Source organism: Pipistrellus hanaki (genome assembly GCF_964339955.1).
Source record: "Pipistrellus hanaki genome assembly, chromosome: 6".
Classification (NCBI taxonomy): domain Eukaryota; kingdom Metazoa; phylum Chordata; class Mammalia; order Chiroptera; family Vespertilionidae; genus Pipistrellus; species Pipistrellus hanaki.
This window is the reverse complement of record NC_140508.1, coordinates 36,872,906-36,886,415: the sequence shown is the minus strand read 5'-3', so window position 1 is coordinate 36,886,415 and position 13,510 is coordinate 36,872,906. Positions and strand designations below refer to the sequence as shown.

At 43.6% G+C, this 13,510-nt stretch overlaps 1 protein-coding gene across 1 annotated transcript in view; it reads left to right on the top strand.

The window, feature by feature from the left end:
• Positions 1–8,319: 8,319 nt before the first annotated feature.
• Positions 8,320–13,510, top strand: part of UQCC1 (ubiquinol-cytochrome c reductase complex assembly factor 1) — a 107,286-nt gene continuing 102,095 nt past the window's right edge. Inside the window, exon 1 of the mRNA XM_084888614.1 lies at positions 8,320–8,696. Within this exon, the coding sequence (XP_084744740.1) occupies positions 8,673–8,696 (24 nt within the window). The 5' untranslated portion in view covers positions 8,320–8,672. The remainder of the gene's footprint in view (positions 8,697–13,510) is intronic.

The following is a 13,510-nucleotide window of genomic DNA, read 5'->3' as shown; positions in this document are numbered from 1 at the left end:
ACACACACACACACTCACAGAATGAACTGACCACCATTTAAAGGGGCCTCTGATTTTCTCTGGGGAACCCGGGCTGCTAGAGATCCCTCCTCTCCTATTGAGACATCTCCTTTTTGCCACTGAGCACTGTTCTTCACGTGATCTTGTCTATGGCCCTGCTACCCTCCTGCTTGGCACCTTCAGTACACCTCACTGCTCACCTATCACCTCCGACCTCTTCACCCCGTCTCCAGAAACAGAGCTAGAGCCCCTCCCCTTAACATTACCCATGATATAAATGCATAATTACATGTTAGGTAAATAACCTCCCCACTAATCTCAGACAGTCCAATGCCAGACACGTCCTGACAACGTTTCCTACTTGGGGCTTTGCCCAGACTAAAAGCCCACTTCCCTTTCTCTGCTAGAATCTCTGGGGAAGGGCACGAGACCTCAACTCCTGGGAGGGGAGCACTGCGCTCTGGTGGGGCAACGGGGGCACCCAAGTCCTCGTTCTAAGGGCTCAGGACCGGCATCTGCCTGGCTGGAGAGAGGGAGAACCAGGGGGCCTCTGTTTCCCACCCAAGGGGCCTCAACTTTTTCCCTGCCTCTCTCCAGCTGAGTCTTTGATTCCCAGGGCTCCCAGCCAAAGCTGTTTCAACAGTGGGGATTCCTGCCCAGCTATGGGCAGATCTTGCAGTCCCTTCTCTCTAGACCTGAAACCTGGGCTGTCAGGACTGAAAGCAAGCGCCCTGTGCCGGGGGCAGCCCGAGCTTGGAGCCTCGCCCTCCCTGGCTGGGCTTCGTTGTGCTTGGCGAGGGGCAGGCCCGCTCACTATGGAAGTAAACAAAGGAGCTGCCACGGCAGACAGAGTTCTGGTGTGTAGGAGAGAGAATGAGCCTGGAAGGGAGGTGCCAGGGAAGCCAGGCAGCGGGCTGTGCATACAGAGCGAGCAGTGTAGAAACCGGGTAGCTGAAGCCCCAAGGGGAGAGAGGCAGGGGACGAAGGGGTCACACATGGGGCTGGCTCCTGCACACACTTGTTTTCTGGGCTGCGTGTCCCTGGTTTCCTGGAAAGCCTGACAGAACTGGAGCTGCTCCCTGCCTTCGCGCGTGTCGCCTCAGCCACAATGCTCTTCGGCGCTGAGTTGACTATTGACTGTTGTGGCTCTGGCTTGACACACAAGGAACCTCCGCTCCCATCTCAACCTGCCCTAGGACTCTCTTTCACAAGAGAGCCCCTCAGAATGTGTGTGTGTGTCCCCCTTTTCCCACCCAGAAAATCCATCCTAACCATCTGATCTACTCAACTGCCTCCTTGGAAAACTATCTCCACCCAGTCTCAATCTTAACAAGCTGCATATTTATACAGTACATTCTTGTGCAAAAAAAGGGACAAGGCTTGTATCATTCCTCAGAGCTCACACACATTCTCTGGGCCGTGGGTCTTGCAGCACCGAAGGGCTCCAAGGCAGCCCAGTTTTAAATTTCAGATCTGCCACTTAGAGTTAGAGCACTTGGGCAAGTAACTTATTCCATGAATCTTGGTTTCCTCATTTGTGGGGGGAAACATGTGGGGAAAAGGTAAACAATTATTTCATAGGACTAACTGTGAGGATATGAAAGGCACTCAACACAGTACCTGGCACAGAGGTGGCACTCAATAACGTTAGCTGTTATTATTAATGTGCCTCAAACAGTCCCATGAAGCAGGCAGAACTGTCACTCTTTCCCCCCACCCCACCCCATTTTTACAGAAAAGGAAATTCACAGCCAGGGAAGGACTACAGGTGTCCTACAGGTCTCAGTGTGCTTTATACCATTTTTGGTTCTTTTCTGGGCCCCAGACTCCACTGACCCCAGTCCTGGCAAGCAGTGGAATTACCTGTGGCTTGGCTCTTTGTGTTAAAAGTATCCCCTTGGGGACACACGGCATTGTTAGTTCCTTGGGAGAAACAGCTAAGCAGAGAGCTTAAGGCAGAGAACGTGGGAGGCCCATAGGAAAGGCAAGAGGTGGGGCTCCCAGTGCTATGATGCCCATCTCTATGCCTCTTCCACAAGCCCACGTTCCAGGGCCGTAAGCAGGAGAGTCAGCTTTCCTAAGGCTTGGAATACGGAACCTTGGGAAGCCTCTCAGCCTTCACTCTGACTTCACAACTTAGTTATATCCAATCTGAGGATATGAGAAAGCAGAGTAGAGGAGGATTGGTCACATACGCCTGGAAGTCAGTCAGAACTAGGTTCCAGTCTTGGTTCCACCACTTTACAGATGAGTGACTTTGGGCAAGTTATTTAACCTCTCTGAGCCTCAGTTTCCCTTTCTGCAGAAGAGGGATAATAATATCAAGTTTACTGGGCTTGAGATGTATTCATTCTATCAATCTTTGGTTTGTTGATTGATTGATTCATTCACTAACCAATAAGTATTTATTAAAGGTCTAGACTCTGTGCTGAATATTGAAATAACAACCACCACAATTGTTAATGTTTATTAAGGGCTTATTATGTGCCAGGTACTATGCCTAGCATTTTCCATGAATTCTCTTATCTTGCAATGATCATGTCCTCAAATTTCATGCATGACTGGAAGAGAAAATAAAGATTCCCAAAGGATGCTAGGATGATAAGTCTATGATAGGCCCAAAGAAGATAAAAACAAAAACAAACAAACAAAAAAAACCACAAACAAACAGGAGAAAAAGTCAAATTATACATCTGAATGCATGAAATCAACCCTACAGTTACAGGAAGTGGAAAAAATGTGATTTCATAACTTCAGATGGGAAAGAGTGTTGTAGGTGGCTATGAAATCAATTAAATATTATTTGGGTGCTTAAATGTGAATACAAGTGTGGGCTTCATTGACATACATGTAGTGTTAGGTCCTAAGGAAACTGTTTCTGCTTAGTTAAGCAGGACTTGGAGAGTGTTGGGATGGAGAGAGTAAGGGAGAGAAGCAGTCAGGGGTGAATCCTGTGGTTTTTTGCTTGGGTAACTGGATAAGCAGTATGCCATTCAACAATAAAAAAAGAGAACATAGAAAGAGAAATAGATTTTGAGAGGAAGATGATGATGTCAGCTTTGGACATCAAGTTTTAAAAATTCTTTTATTTATTGATTGATTTTATAGAGAGTGGGGATGGGAGAAAGAAATATTGACTTGTTGCTCCACCCACCCATGCATTCATTGGTTGCTTCTTATTTGTGACCTGACTAGAAAAACTCTTTAAAAAAAAAAATATTTTATTGATTCCTCCACAGAGAGGAAATGAGAGGGACTGAGAGCCAGAAACATGATGAGAGAGAAACAGCGATCAGCTGCCTCCTGCACCCCCCGTACAACCAAGGCACATGCCCCCCAAGGCACAGGAATTGAACCCTCCAGACCGCAGGCCAACACTCCATCCACTGAGCCAAACCCACCAGGGCCAGAAAAACTCTTTAGAGATTAGCTTTCAGTAGGAAAAGCAGCAATTCTTTCATGAAATGACAAAAGAAGAAAGAATGTATACCTACAATAAAATCAGGTACTCGGTTTAGTGGTTGGAAGTTGAGTTTCCTTCTGATGGCTTATAACTTCTATTTTCTCTGTGAAGTAGGAGGGGAAGTAATCTGTTCAGAGACAGTAGAAAGGGTCTCTGCAGATGTAATCAAGTTAATATAAAGTCTTTAGTGGGCCTAATCCAGTATGACTGGAATCCTTACAATAGGACAAGAGACACAGAGACCGGCACACAGGGAGATGGCCGTGTGATGAGAGAGAGACAAAGAACAGAATGATACAGCTGTAAAGGATTGCTGGCAACTTCCAGAAGCTAGAAAGAGGCAAGAAATGACCCTCTTCTAGAGCCTTCAATAGAGCATGCACGGTCCTGCCAACCCCTTGATTTTGGGCTTTTAGGCTCAAGAACTTCAAAACAATACATTTTAATGGTTTTAAGCCACTTGATTTTTAAAAAATTACTTTAATGATTTTTTACAGAAGGGAAGGGAGAGGGATAGAGAGTTAGAAACATCCATGAGAGAGAATCATCGATCAGCCGCCTCCTGCACACCCCCCACCGGGGATGTGCCCACAACCATGGTACATGCCCTTGACCGGAATCGAACCCGGGACCCTTCAGTCCGCAAGCCGACGCTCTATCCACTGAGCCAAACCGATTTCGGCAATTTTTTTGTTTTGTTTTGTCAGCCCTAGGAGTCTAATACAGTTATAAATAGTAGTATTGGGTAAGGAGGGGGGGTAGGGTTGAGCATAACAGAAGTTGATAGCCATATTTGGGAGTTACCAATAGGACTTTGCATGATTTTCTCCAATAGTACTCAATAATCTAGATGTAGGGGTAAGTTAAATGGACAATTACAAGGTTGAGGTCTTTCCAGGTGAACAGGATAGAAAGATATTTGAGCAAACGACTTAATACTGGCAAGAAAATAGTTAAAATGACAGACCATATGGTCTGAGCTAGATAGGAGAAGTAGTAAAGAGAGGAGAGGGTTGACAGATAATAGAGAGGAGTTTAAAAGCCTGGAGGTCTCAACAAGGTAAAATGACAGGTGTAGTAGGAGTAATGAATAAAAGCTGAAATAATAGGGCGATGAGAACACAGAATGACATAAATTAAAACTTCAGAATTATAATTCTGGTGATGATGTCCAGGAATAGGCAGCTGGACACTTCATAGAAATGGAATCATACTTAAACAATATGCAACCTGCCGAAACCGGTTTGGCTCAATGGATAGAGCGTTGGTCTGTGGACTGAAAGGTCCCAGATTTGATTCCGGTGCAGGGCATGTACAATACATTGGTTGCGGGCACAACCCCATTAGGGCAGCGTTTTTCAACCGCTGTTCCGCGGCACACTAGTGTGCCGCGAGATGTTGCCTGGTGTGCCGTAGGTGCAGACAAGACAAGAATTTTGTAATTTTTCACTATTTTGTTTACTTAATATTTCATAATAAAGTAATTATAAAATACTTTCTTTGTGTTTATTTGATTCCTATTCAAGAGAATTACTTTATATATAGTCAATATAGGCACAGAGTTAAATTTTTTAACATTTTCTAATGGTGGTGTGCCTCGTGATTTTTTTCATGAAACAAGTGTGCCTTTGCCCAAAAAAGGTTGAAAAACACTGCATTAGGGGATGTGCAGGAGGCAGCTGGTCGATGATTCTCTCTCATTGATGTTTCTAGCTTTCTATCCCTCTCCCCTCCTCTCTGTAAAACAATCAATAAAATAAAATAATAATAATAATAATAAAAAGAATGGAACTCACTCCACAGTCTCTCAATTGTTGAAGACACTCCTTTATTAAAAAAAAAAAACCCACAAAAAAACAATATGCAACCTCTTGTGATTGACTTTTATTTATTTATTTATTTAATTTTTATTTTTAAAAATATATTTTATTGATTTTGTACAGAGAGATAGTTAGTGCCACAGCAGCCAGGGTAGGAGTTTATTATTTTATTATAAACTTGTAGAGTTCTGTATATAGTCCGGATACAAGTCCTTTATCAGATACACGATTTGCAAATATTTTCTCCCATTCCACATCTTTTTATTTTCTTGATGGTATCTTTTATAATACAAAAGTTTACATGTTTATATAGTCTAATTTATTTTTCTTTTGTTATCTATGTTTTTGCTATTGTATCTAAGAAGGCTTTGCCTAACACAGGGTCATGATGATTTACTCTTATGTTTTTTTATTTTATTTATTATTATTATTTTAAAAATATATTTTATTTTATTTTATTTATTTATTTATTTATTTTTTACAGAAAGGAGGGGAGAGGGATAGAGAGTTAGAAACATCCATGAGAAAGTAACATCGATCAGCCACCTCTTGCACTCTCCCTACCGGGGATATGCCTGGAACCAAGGTACATGCCCTTGACTGGAATCAAACCTGGGACCCTCCAGTCCATAGGCCAATGCTCTATCCACTGAGCCAAACCAGTTAGGGTTACTCTTATGTTTTGTTTTTTTTAAATTTTATAGTTTAGCTATTATATTTAGGCCTCTGTTCCATTTTGAGTTAATTTACCATATAGTGTGAGATAGGAGTTCAACTCAATTCTTTTGAATTAAAAAAAAATTGTGAATATGTATTCTACACCTACTACTCTAATATTCTTGAAAGCTTGGACCAAGTTCTATGTCTTTGTATTTTCCATAAAGCCAATGAATAAAGTTTTTTTCGCCCCCCAGAATTAGATTTTGAGAACGATATGGATATTTTTTATTTCAATTTTAAAGGTAATTATATAGATATGGTATAAACTTCAAATAAGACAAAAGGATATATAGTAAAAAATGTGTACCTTCATGCCTAACCCTGTCTCCCAAACCTCTTAGAATTAACAACTATAACCACCAATAATTTTCTATATCTACACTTGTACACACTAAGAACAGAATCCAAAGTCTTTTTTTTAAAGCGAAGCAAGGTCACTCTTTTTGGGGAACAGGCACTCCTTTATTTTATTTTATTTTATTTTATTTTACTTTATTTTATTTTTTTTCTTTGTAAATTTTCTTTTATTGGGACATAGGGGGTGGGTAACTGTGGTTATACCCCACCAGGGTACTGTCCATTCTAATCCTCCTGGGCCAGCTTTAGCTTTTTCTTTTTCTTTGAGCTCTTGTTGCTAACAGCCTCTTCAGGTCCACTGCTGAGAGGTTCCTCTTTCAAATATTTTTTATTTTTATTTAAAAAATATTTTATTGATATTTTATAGAGATGAAGGAAGAGGGATAGAGAGTTAGAAACATTGATCAGCTGCCTCCTGCACACCCCCTACTGGGGATGTGCCCGATAGTAAGGTACATGCCCTTGACGAGAATCAAACCTGGGACCTTTCGATCCACAGGCGGACACTCTATCCACTGAGCCAAACTGGTTTCGGTGAGTCCAAAGTCTTTACCATGGCCTACAAGGTCTCCTAGATCTGGCCTCTAGGGCCACCTTGTCAACTTCATCTCCTTCCATACTCTTTCTTATTCATTTGATTCAAACCACAATGACCACCTTGCTGTTCCTGGGAAGACCAAGCATTCTCCATGTTGGGGCCTTGGTACTTGGAAAAGGATGCTGTTTTCCAAGATATTGACATGGGTCACTCTCTCATTGACATGGGCCAGATTCTCATTTCATTCATACTTCTGATCAAATTCAGTGAGGTTTTGCCTGATCATCTTATTTATAATAGCACCTTGCCTTCTCCTTTTTTATTCTTATCCTGCTTAGCATTTATCAATACCTGACATCGGATTATATTTGTTTGTCTATTGTTTCTCTCCCTTTACTGTAACTTTATTTTCTACTGTATCTTCAGCATCTAGATCTGAGCCTGAATCATGATTAAGTGCTCAGCAAATATATATATATATATATATATATATATATATATATATATATATATATATATATATTATAATAAATAATAAATGACTGAATTTCAATGTGATGCCTCCAAGGAAGTACGAAAATTCTGAGGGGCAGAGACAGTGTAAAGAGAGAGATGAAATGTAGTGAGGGAGAGGGAACTTTGAGAGAACCAAGGAAATTGCTGGGGCTTCAGGCAGAGTTTTTAGGGGACAAGGAGCTCATGAGCCCTGGTGGTGGTGACTTTGGTGTCAGGCCTCTTTATTCCAAATTTATCCACCATCCCAGGTAGCCTAAATGTCTCCGTGAAGGACCCATCCTACATTGTGAGCTCTCAGTTCTTTGAAGGCCTCCACTCGAGATTTTCACCTCCACTTCATTTCAGCCACCTTCTTCCATAGCCACCCACTGCACGTTGTCATCATTCCGAACAGTTCTAACCCTAAAACCTTAAATTAAAAAATACCAATATGACCAACATTTTCTTATCCTTTGAACTCTCATTCAGCTTTGCTCATTACATTTTCTTTTACTCATTTGCCCTTTCTTCTTTCCTAACAACCTCTTCCTCTCTTTACAGTCTTCACTCTATAGATTTCCTGGCCTATCACTCAAACCTCTCTCTTGACAATGTCATCACCTTCTTTTAAGGGAGCTCCCAAAATCCTGGACTTCTCGGGAGTGAGGTCTGGGAAGGAGGGGTTCTGATCAGAGGACGCTGAGTACTGAGGCTGGTTGGGGTAGGGGTTGAAGAGAGAGCTATGAAAACTCCGAACCCAGAGGTCAGGGAAGGCCGGTGTTGCAGAGGACTTCAGCCTCCGTGAGTGTCGGGGAGTGTGTGTGTGTGTGTGTGTGTGTGTGTGTGTGTGTGTGTGTGTGTGTGTGTGTGTGTGTGTGTGTGTGTGTGTGTGTGTGTGTTGGGGGAGAGAGAGAGAGAGAGAGAGAGAGAGAGAGAGAGAGAGAGAGAGAGAGGAGGGGGGAGGGGAGAGAGGGGGAGAGGGAGGGAAAAAGGGGGAGGGGGGAAGTGGAAGGAGAAGGGGAGAGAGAGAAAGAAACAGAGACAGAGAGGGCGAGAGCGAGCGGGTCCCGGGCAGTCTGGGCCGACAGCCTCGCTCCCGGGTCCCGCGCCCCGAGGGAAGCGCGCGCTCCTCGCGGCGGAGCGGCCTTTGTGCGCCTGCGCCGCCGTTGCCTGGCGCCCGCGGGCTGGGGACGCGGGCAGAGGACGACCCGGTGAAGGCGACTCGGCCGCCGGGACTCCGGAAGCTCACCCTTCACCCGGAAATGGTTGTGGAGGAAACATGGCGCTGCTGGTGCGAGTCCTTGTGAGTAGAGGGATAATTCGTCCGCGGGCCGGGGTTGGAGTCGGAGAGGACGGGGTGGTAGAAGCTGGAAGGAAGTGCACAGGGGGAGTCTGTGCGGAGGCCAGGCTGCGCAGCCGCCTCTCTGTGGGGAAACTGAGGCAGCTTCCCACCATCCTGTAGCCTTTTTGGCCGTGGTTTTACCCTCCTAGGAGGAGAGGGAGAGTGACATCGGACCTAAACTCGGCGCAGTTAGGTTTTCCTCAGTCGCCACCAGAGACCGCTTCCCCCCGGGGAGAGGCAGCACGTGGGGCAGTGGTTTGAGTTTCGGGAGACAGGGTTCCATCCGGTCCCAGTTCTGTCGCTGAGGGACCGTGTGACGTCGGGCAAGTCACCCCGAGACCTCAGGAGCCTGACGTGAAAAATGAGGACGTTAGCCGGCGGCTCTTTAGGATTCTGAGGTTTCCTGGGTTTGTTTCAAGAGATCAGTATGTCAGTTGTTAACTACAGTTACGTGGAAAACTATTACAGATTATTAAGGTGAAAGCTGCACGAAAACTGAGGTCATACCTGTCGTTTTCACTTTGCCTCGTACAGTGTCTGGCACATCATAGGTGTTCAGTAAATATTTGTTGAATGAATGAATGAAGAATGGAGTAGGGAAGGACTGCTAGACTAATTAGCACCTTTATGGGAAGCTACTGCCCTTGTGATTCAGTCCGGATCCTTCTAGCATACTGTGACCTCTGGGAACTAAAGGAGAAAGAAAGTGGCAGCAGAAAAAGGTTAGGAGGATACAGAACTTAGTTGCTAACCATGGAGGGATGGGAGAGTATAATTTTAGCAAGTCTTTCAAAACCTGGGTCAAGGACATTGGTTTTTCATAGCGTAGACTGCCTGTTCTTGTCCCTGGTTGTCTTTTGAGTTGTCATTTTACACTTTTCTAATATTTAACTATGTGGCTTACAAGGACTGCAGTTTTACTTATATTTCTTCTCAGCCTAGCAAAGTGCAGTGCCCAGGATTGCTGCTCAGTATATATTTGTTTGAAAGATAGCTTTTATAACCTACAGAAATATTCACTTGGCAGAGTAATTGTTGATGCAAGAGCAAAAATTGATTCAGATCAGGACTGCTGAGGAAATGACGACTGGGATGTCCCAGGTTATTTAGTTGTCTCTCTGTGTGTGTTTTGCTTTTTAAGTATATTTTTTGTTGACTTCAGAGAGGAAGGAAGAGGGAGAGAGATAGAAACATCAAGGATGAGAGAGAATCATTATCGGCTACCTCCTGCACGCCCCCTACTGGGATCGAGCCCACAGCCTGGGTTTGTGCCCTTGACTGGAATTGAATTCGGGACCCTTCAGTCCACAGGTTGATGCTCTCTCCACTGAGCCAAACCAGCTAGGGTCCAAGTTATTTAGTTTTTAAGATGGATACTTGGGGGAAGGAGATGAAAAGTTTATTGGGCTGTATACCTGAAATGAATCTCTTGGTTTGTTTTGGAAGTTAGCGGCTGCCCCAGTTATCTTAAAACTCTTCTTCCAGAGCATGTGGACTGTTTCAGGTTCATTTCTTCTTAGGTGGTAGCATCCATAGAATCTACTTCTCTGAGTGGATTCTGTTAATTGGATCTGTCCTTTATTAGTTGGATCACCCTATCCCCATTTATCCCTTTCTAGTAATCGTTTTAGGGGGGAAATAAGTTTAGATAAGGTGTTTCACTTTATACAGTGATTAGAGGCCTGGTGCATGAAATTCGTGCATAGTAGCTGGGGTGTCCCGCAGCCTGGCCTGCACCCTCTCCAATCCAGCTCCCACCACCACTGCTGTACTCGCCAGCCATGAGCCTGGCTTCTGGCTGAGTGGCACTTTCCTTGTGAGAGTGCACTGACCACCAGGGGCAGCTCCTACATTGAGTGTCTGCCCTCTGGTGGTCAGTGGGCATCATAGTAACTAGTTGTTCAGCTGTTTGGTCAATTTGCATATTAGCCTGTTATTATATAGGATGTGTGACAAAGCAGTGGAAACTCCTGTAGGACAGGTTGAAAGTGTCAGTAAACATGAAAGTAGCAGATATTTATGGATCACATACTCTGAAGAGGTATTTGGGTTAGGCATGTGAGGAACTCACATGTTTAGGAGTCCACATGTTTAGAAAGTCCACATGTTTAGGAGTCTGAAGGGCCTTAGTTGTAAGCTTAGCTCTTTTACTTATGTGGGTGACTTTTAGCAAGTCACCTAACTTCTTTGAGCCTCAGATATTTTTAATAGTAAATTTGATAGGGTTGATCAGAGAATCAAATGGGACCAGTGATATTTAAATGCTTTTCTAAATTAAAAAATTTTGTTTTGAAGATATAAAAATTTTATTTTTATTTTATTTTATTATTTTTTAAATAAGTTTTTATTGTTCATATTATTACAAATGTTCCTTTTCCCCCCCACCCCCACCATTGCTCTCCTCCACCAGGTTCCCACCCCACCCTCTACCCTTTCCCCACTCCCCATTGTCCTCATCCATAGGTGCACAGTTTATGTTCAGTCTCTTCCCACATCCCCCTCTCCCCTTTTCCCCAAGAATCTTCAGTTCACTCCCCTTCCATACCTCTGATTCTATTATATTCAACAGTTAATATTGTTCATCAGATTTTTTTAATTTCCTTGGTTTTTAGATTCACTTGTTGATAGTTACGTATTTGTTGTTCATAATTTTTATCTTTATTTACTTTCTCTTCTGAAAGAACCCCCTTCAGCAATTCATATAATTCTGGTTTGGTAGTGATGAACTCCTTTAGCTTTTTTTTATTAGTGAAGCTCTTTATCTGACCTTCGATTCTGAGTGATAGCTTTGCTGAATAGATTATCTTTGGCTGTAGGTTCTTACTATTCATCATCACCTTGAATATTTCTTGCCATTCCCTTCTGGCCTGCATGGTTTCTGTTGAGAAGTCAGCTGACAATCGTATAGGTGCTCCTTTATAGGTAACTACCTTCTTTGCTCTTGCTGCTTTTAATATTCTCTCTTTGTCTTTTGCCCTTGGAATTTTATTTTATTTATTTATTTATTTATTTATTTTTAAAAAAATATATTTTATTGATTTTGTACAGAGAGGAAGGGAGAGAGATAGAGAGTTAGAAACATCGATGAGGGAGGGTCATCGATCAGCTGCCTCTTGCACACCCCCCACTGGGGATATGCCTGCAACCAAGGTACATGCCCTTGACCGGAATCGAACCTGGGACCCTTCAGTCCCCAAGCCGACGCTCTATCCATTGAGCCAAACCGGTCCCGGCTGCCCTTGGAATTTTAATTATGATGTGTCTTGGTGTGGTCCTCTTTGGATTCCTTTTGTTTGGAGTTCTGTGCGCTTCCTGGACTTGTAAGTCTAATTCTTTCACCAGGTGGGGGAAGTTTTCTGTCACTATTTCTTTCAGTATGTTTTCGATATCTTGCTCTCTCATCTTCTGGGACCCCCATAATTCTGATGTTGATTCGCTTGAAGTTGTCCCAGAGGTTTCTTACATTATCTTCAATTTTCTGGATTCTCTTGCCTTCTAGCTTCTGTGGAGGAGTGTCTTCTGGTTCTTTATGTTCCAAATCTTTGACTTGATTCTTGCGATCTTCCATTCTGTTTTTAGAACTCTGCATAATATTTTTTATTTCAGACAATGTATTCTTTATTTCTTGTTGATCCCTTATCATTTCTTGTTGACTCCTTATTAATTCTAGTTGATCTCTTTTCATATCCTCATAGGTCTTATCCATCTTTTCTAGGAAATTCTTGAAAAACCTTGTAAGCGTAGATTTGAACTCTATATCCAGTCGCTTTTTGTCCTCCATTTCTTTCGTTTGTGATCTATTTCGTTGTCGCATTTTGCAGCTACAGATGGGGCAGAGTTTCAGGGTGGAGCCTGCAGCCTTGGCTTCCGTCAGCCCCGCCCTATGCGGCTCCTGGGTCTCAGGGTCCTTCAGTACTCGCTGCAAAGCACCTCTGAGAGATAGGTGCCCTCGATTTTCGCCTGCTGCCAAACAGTCTATGCTCTCCTCCAATGAGCCCGGAACTGGGGTTCAGTTCAGTTGGAAGTGGAGTTGGAGGTGGCGTTCAGAGCAGACTGGAGCCCCAGTCTCCTTCCCGCCAGGACAATCCTGCGGCACAGCCGACCGTCCCTTCTCTGCGCGCAATGTGCGCACCTCCGGAACCTCCTTTCGCCGCTCTCCCGGGTTCCGCCTTACAGCCCGGCTCCCTATGGATGAGCCTGGGTCCCTGGGGACTGACCTAGAACTGGGGTTCAGAGCAGTTGGAACTGGGGCCCAACACAGTCGGAGCTTTTATCTCCTTCCTGCTAGGGAACGCCAGCCAGGCACTCAGCCTCCCTCCTCTCCGGCTCCATCCTCTTCATGCACCGCGTGTCTCCGTACCTTAGGCTTTTACAGCTCCTCCGCGCTTCCTTCTGGTTTTCTCCTTGCTTCTCATTGTAGAATTTCCAGTCAGTCGACTTTCCTGTAGTTCTGGGTAATGTCCATTTTATATTTTAGTTGTATTTTATTGAAATTGTTGTGTGCGGTTGCGGCTAGGTGTTTACCTGGGCGCAGCCATCTTGGATCCTAAAAATTTTATTTTTAAAGTCAACATTGTAAACACTCACATACCCACTATTAGATTTTTATTTTTATTTTTATATTTTGGTTTGTTTGTTAATCCTCACCCGAGGATATTTTTTTTATTTTTTTACTTTTTTATTTTTAAAATTTCTTTATTGATTAAGGTATCACATATTCATCCTCAACCCCCCATTCCAATTCCCCACCTCTCCCCACTCATGCCCCCACCCTC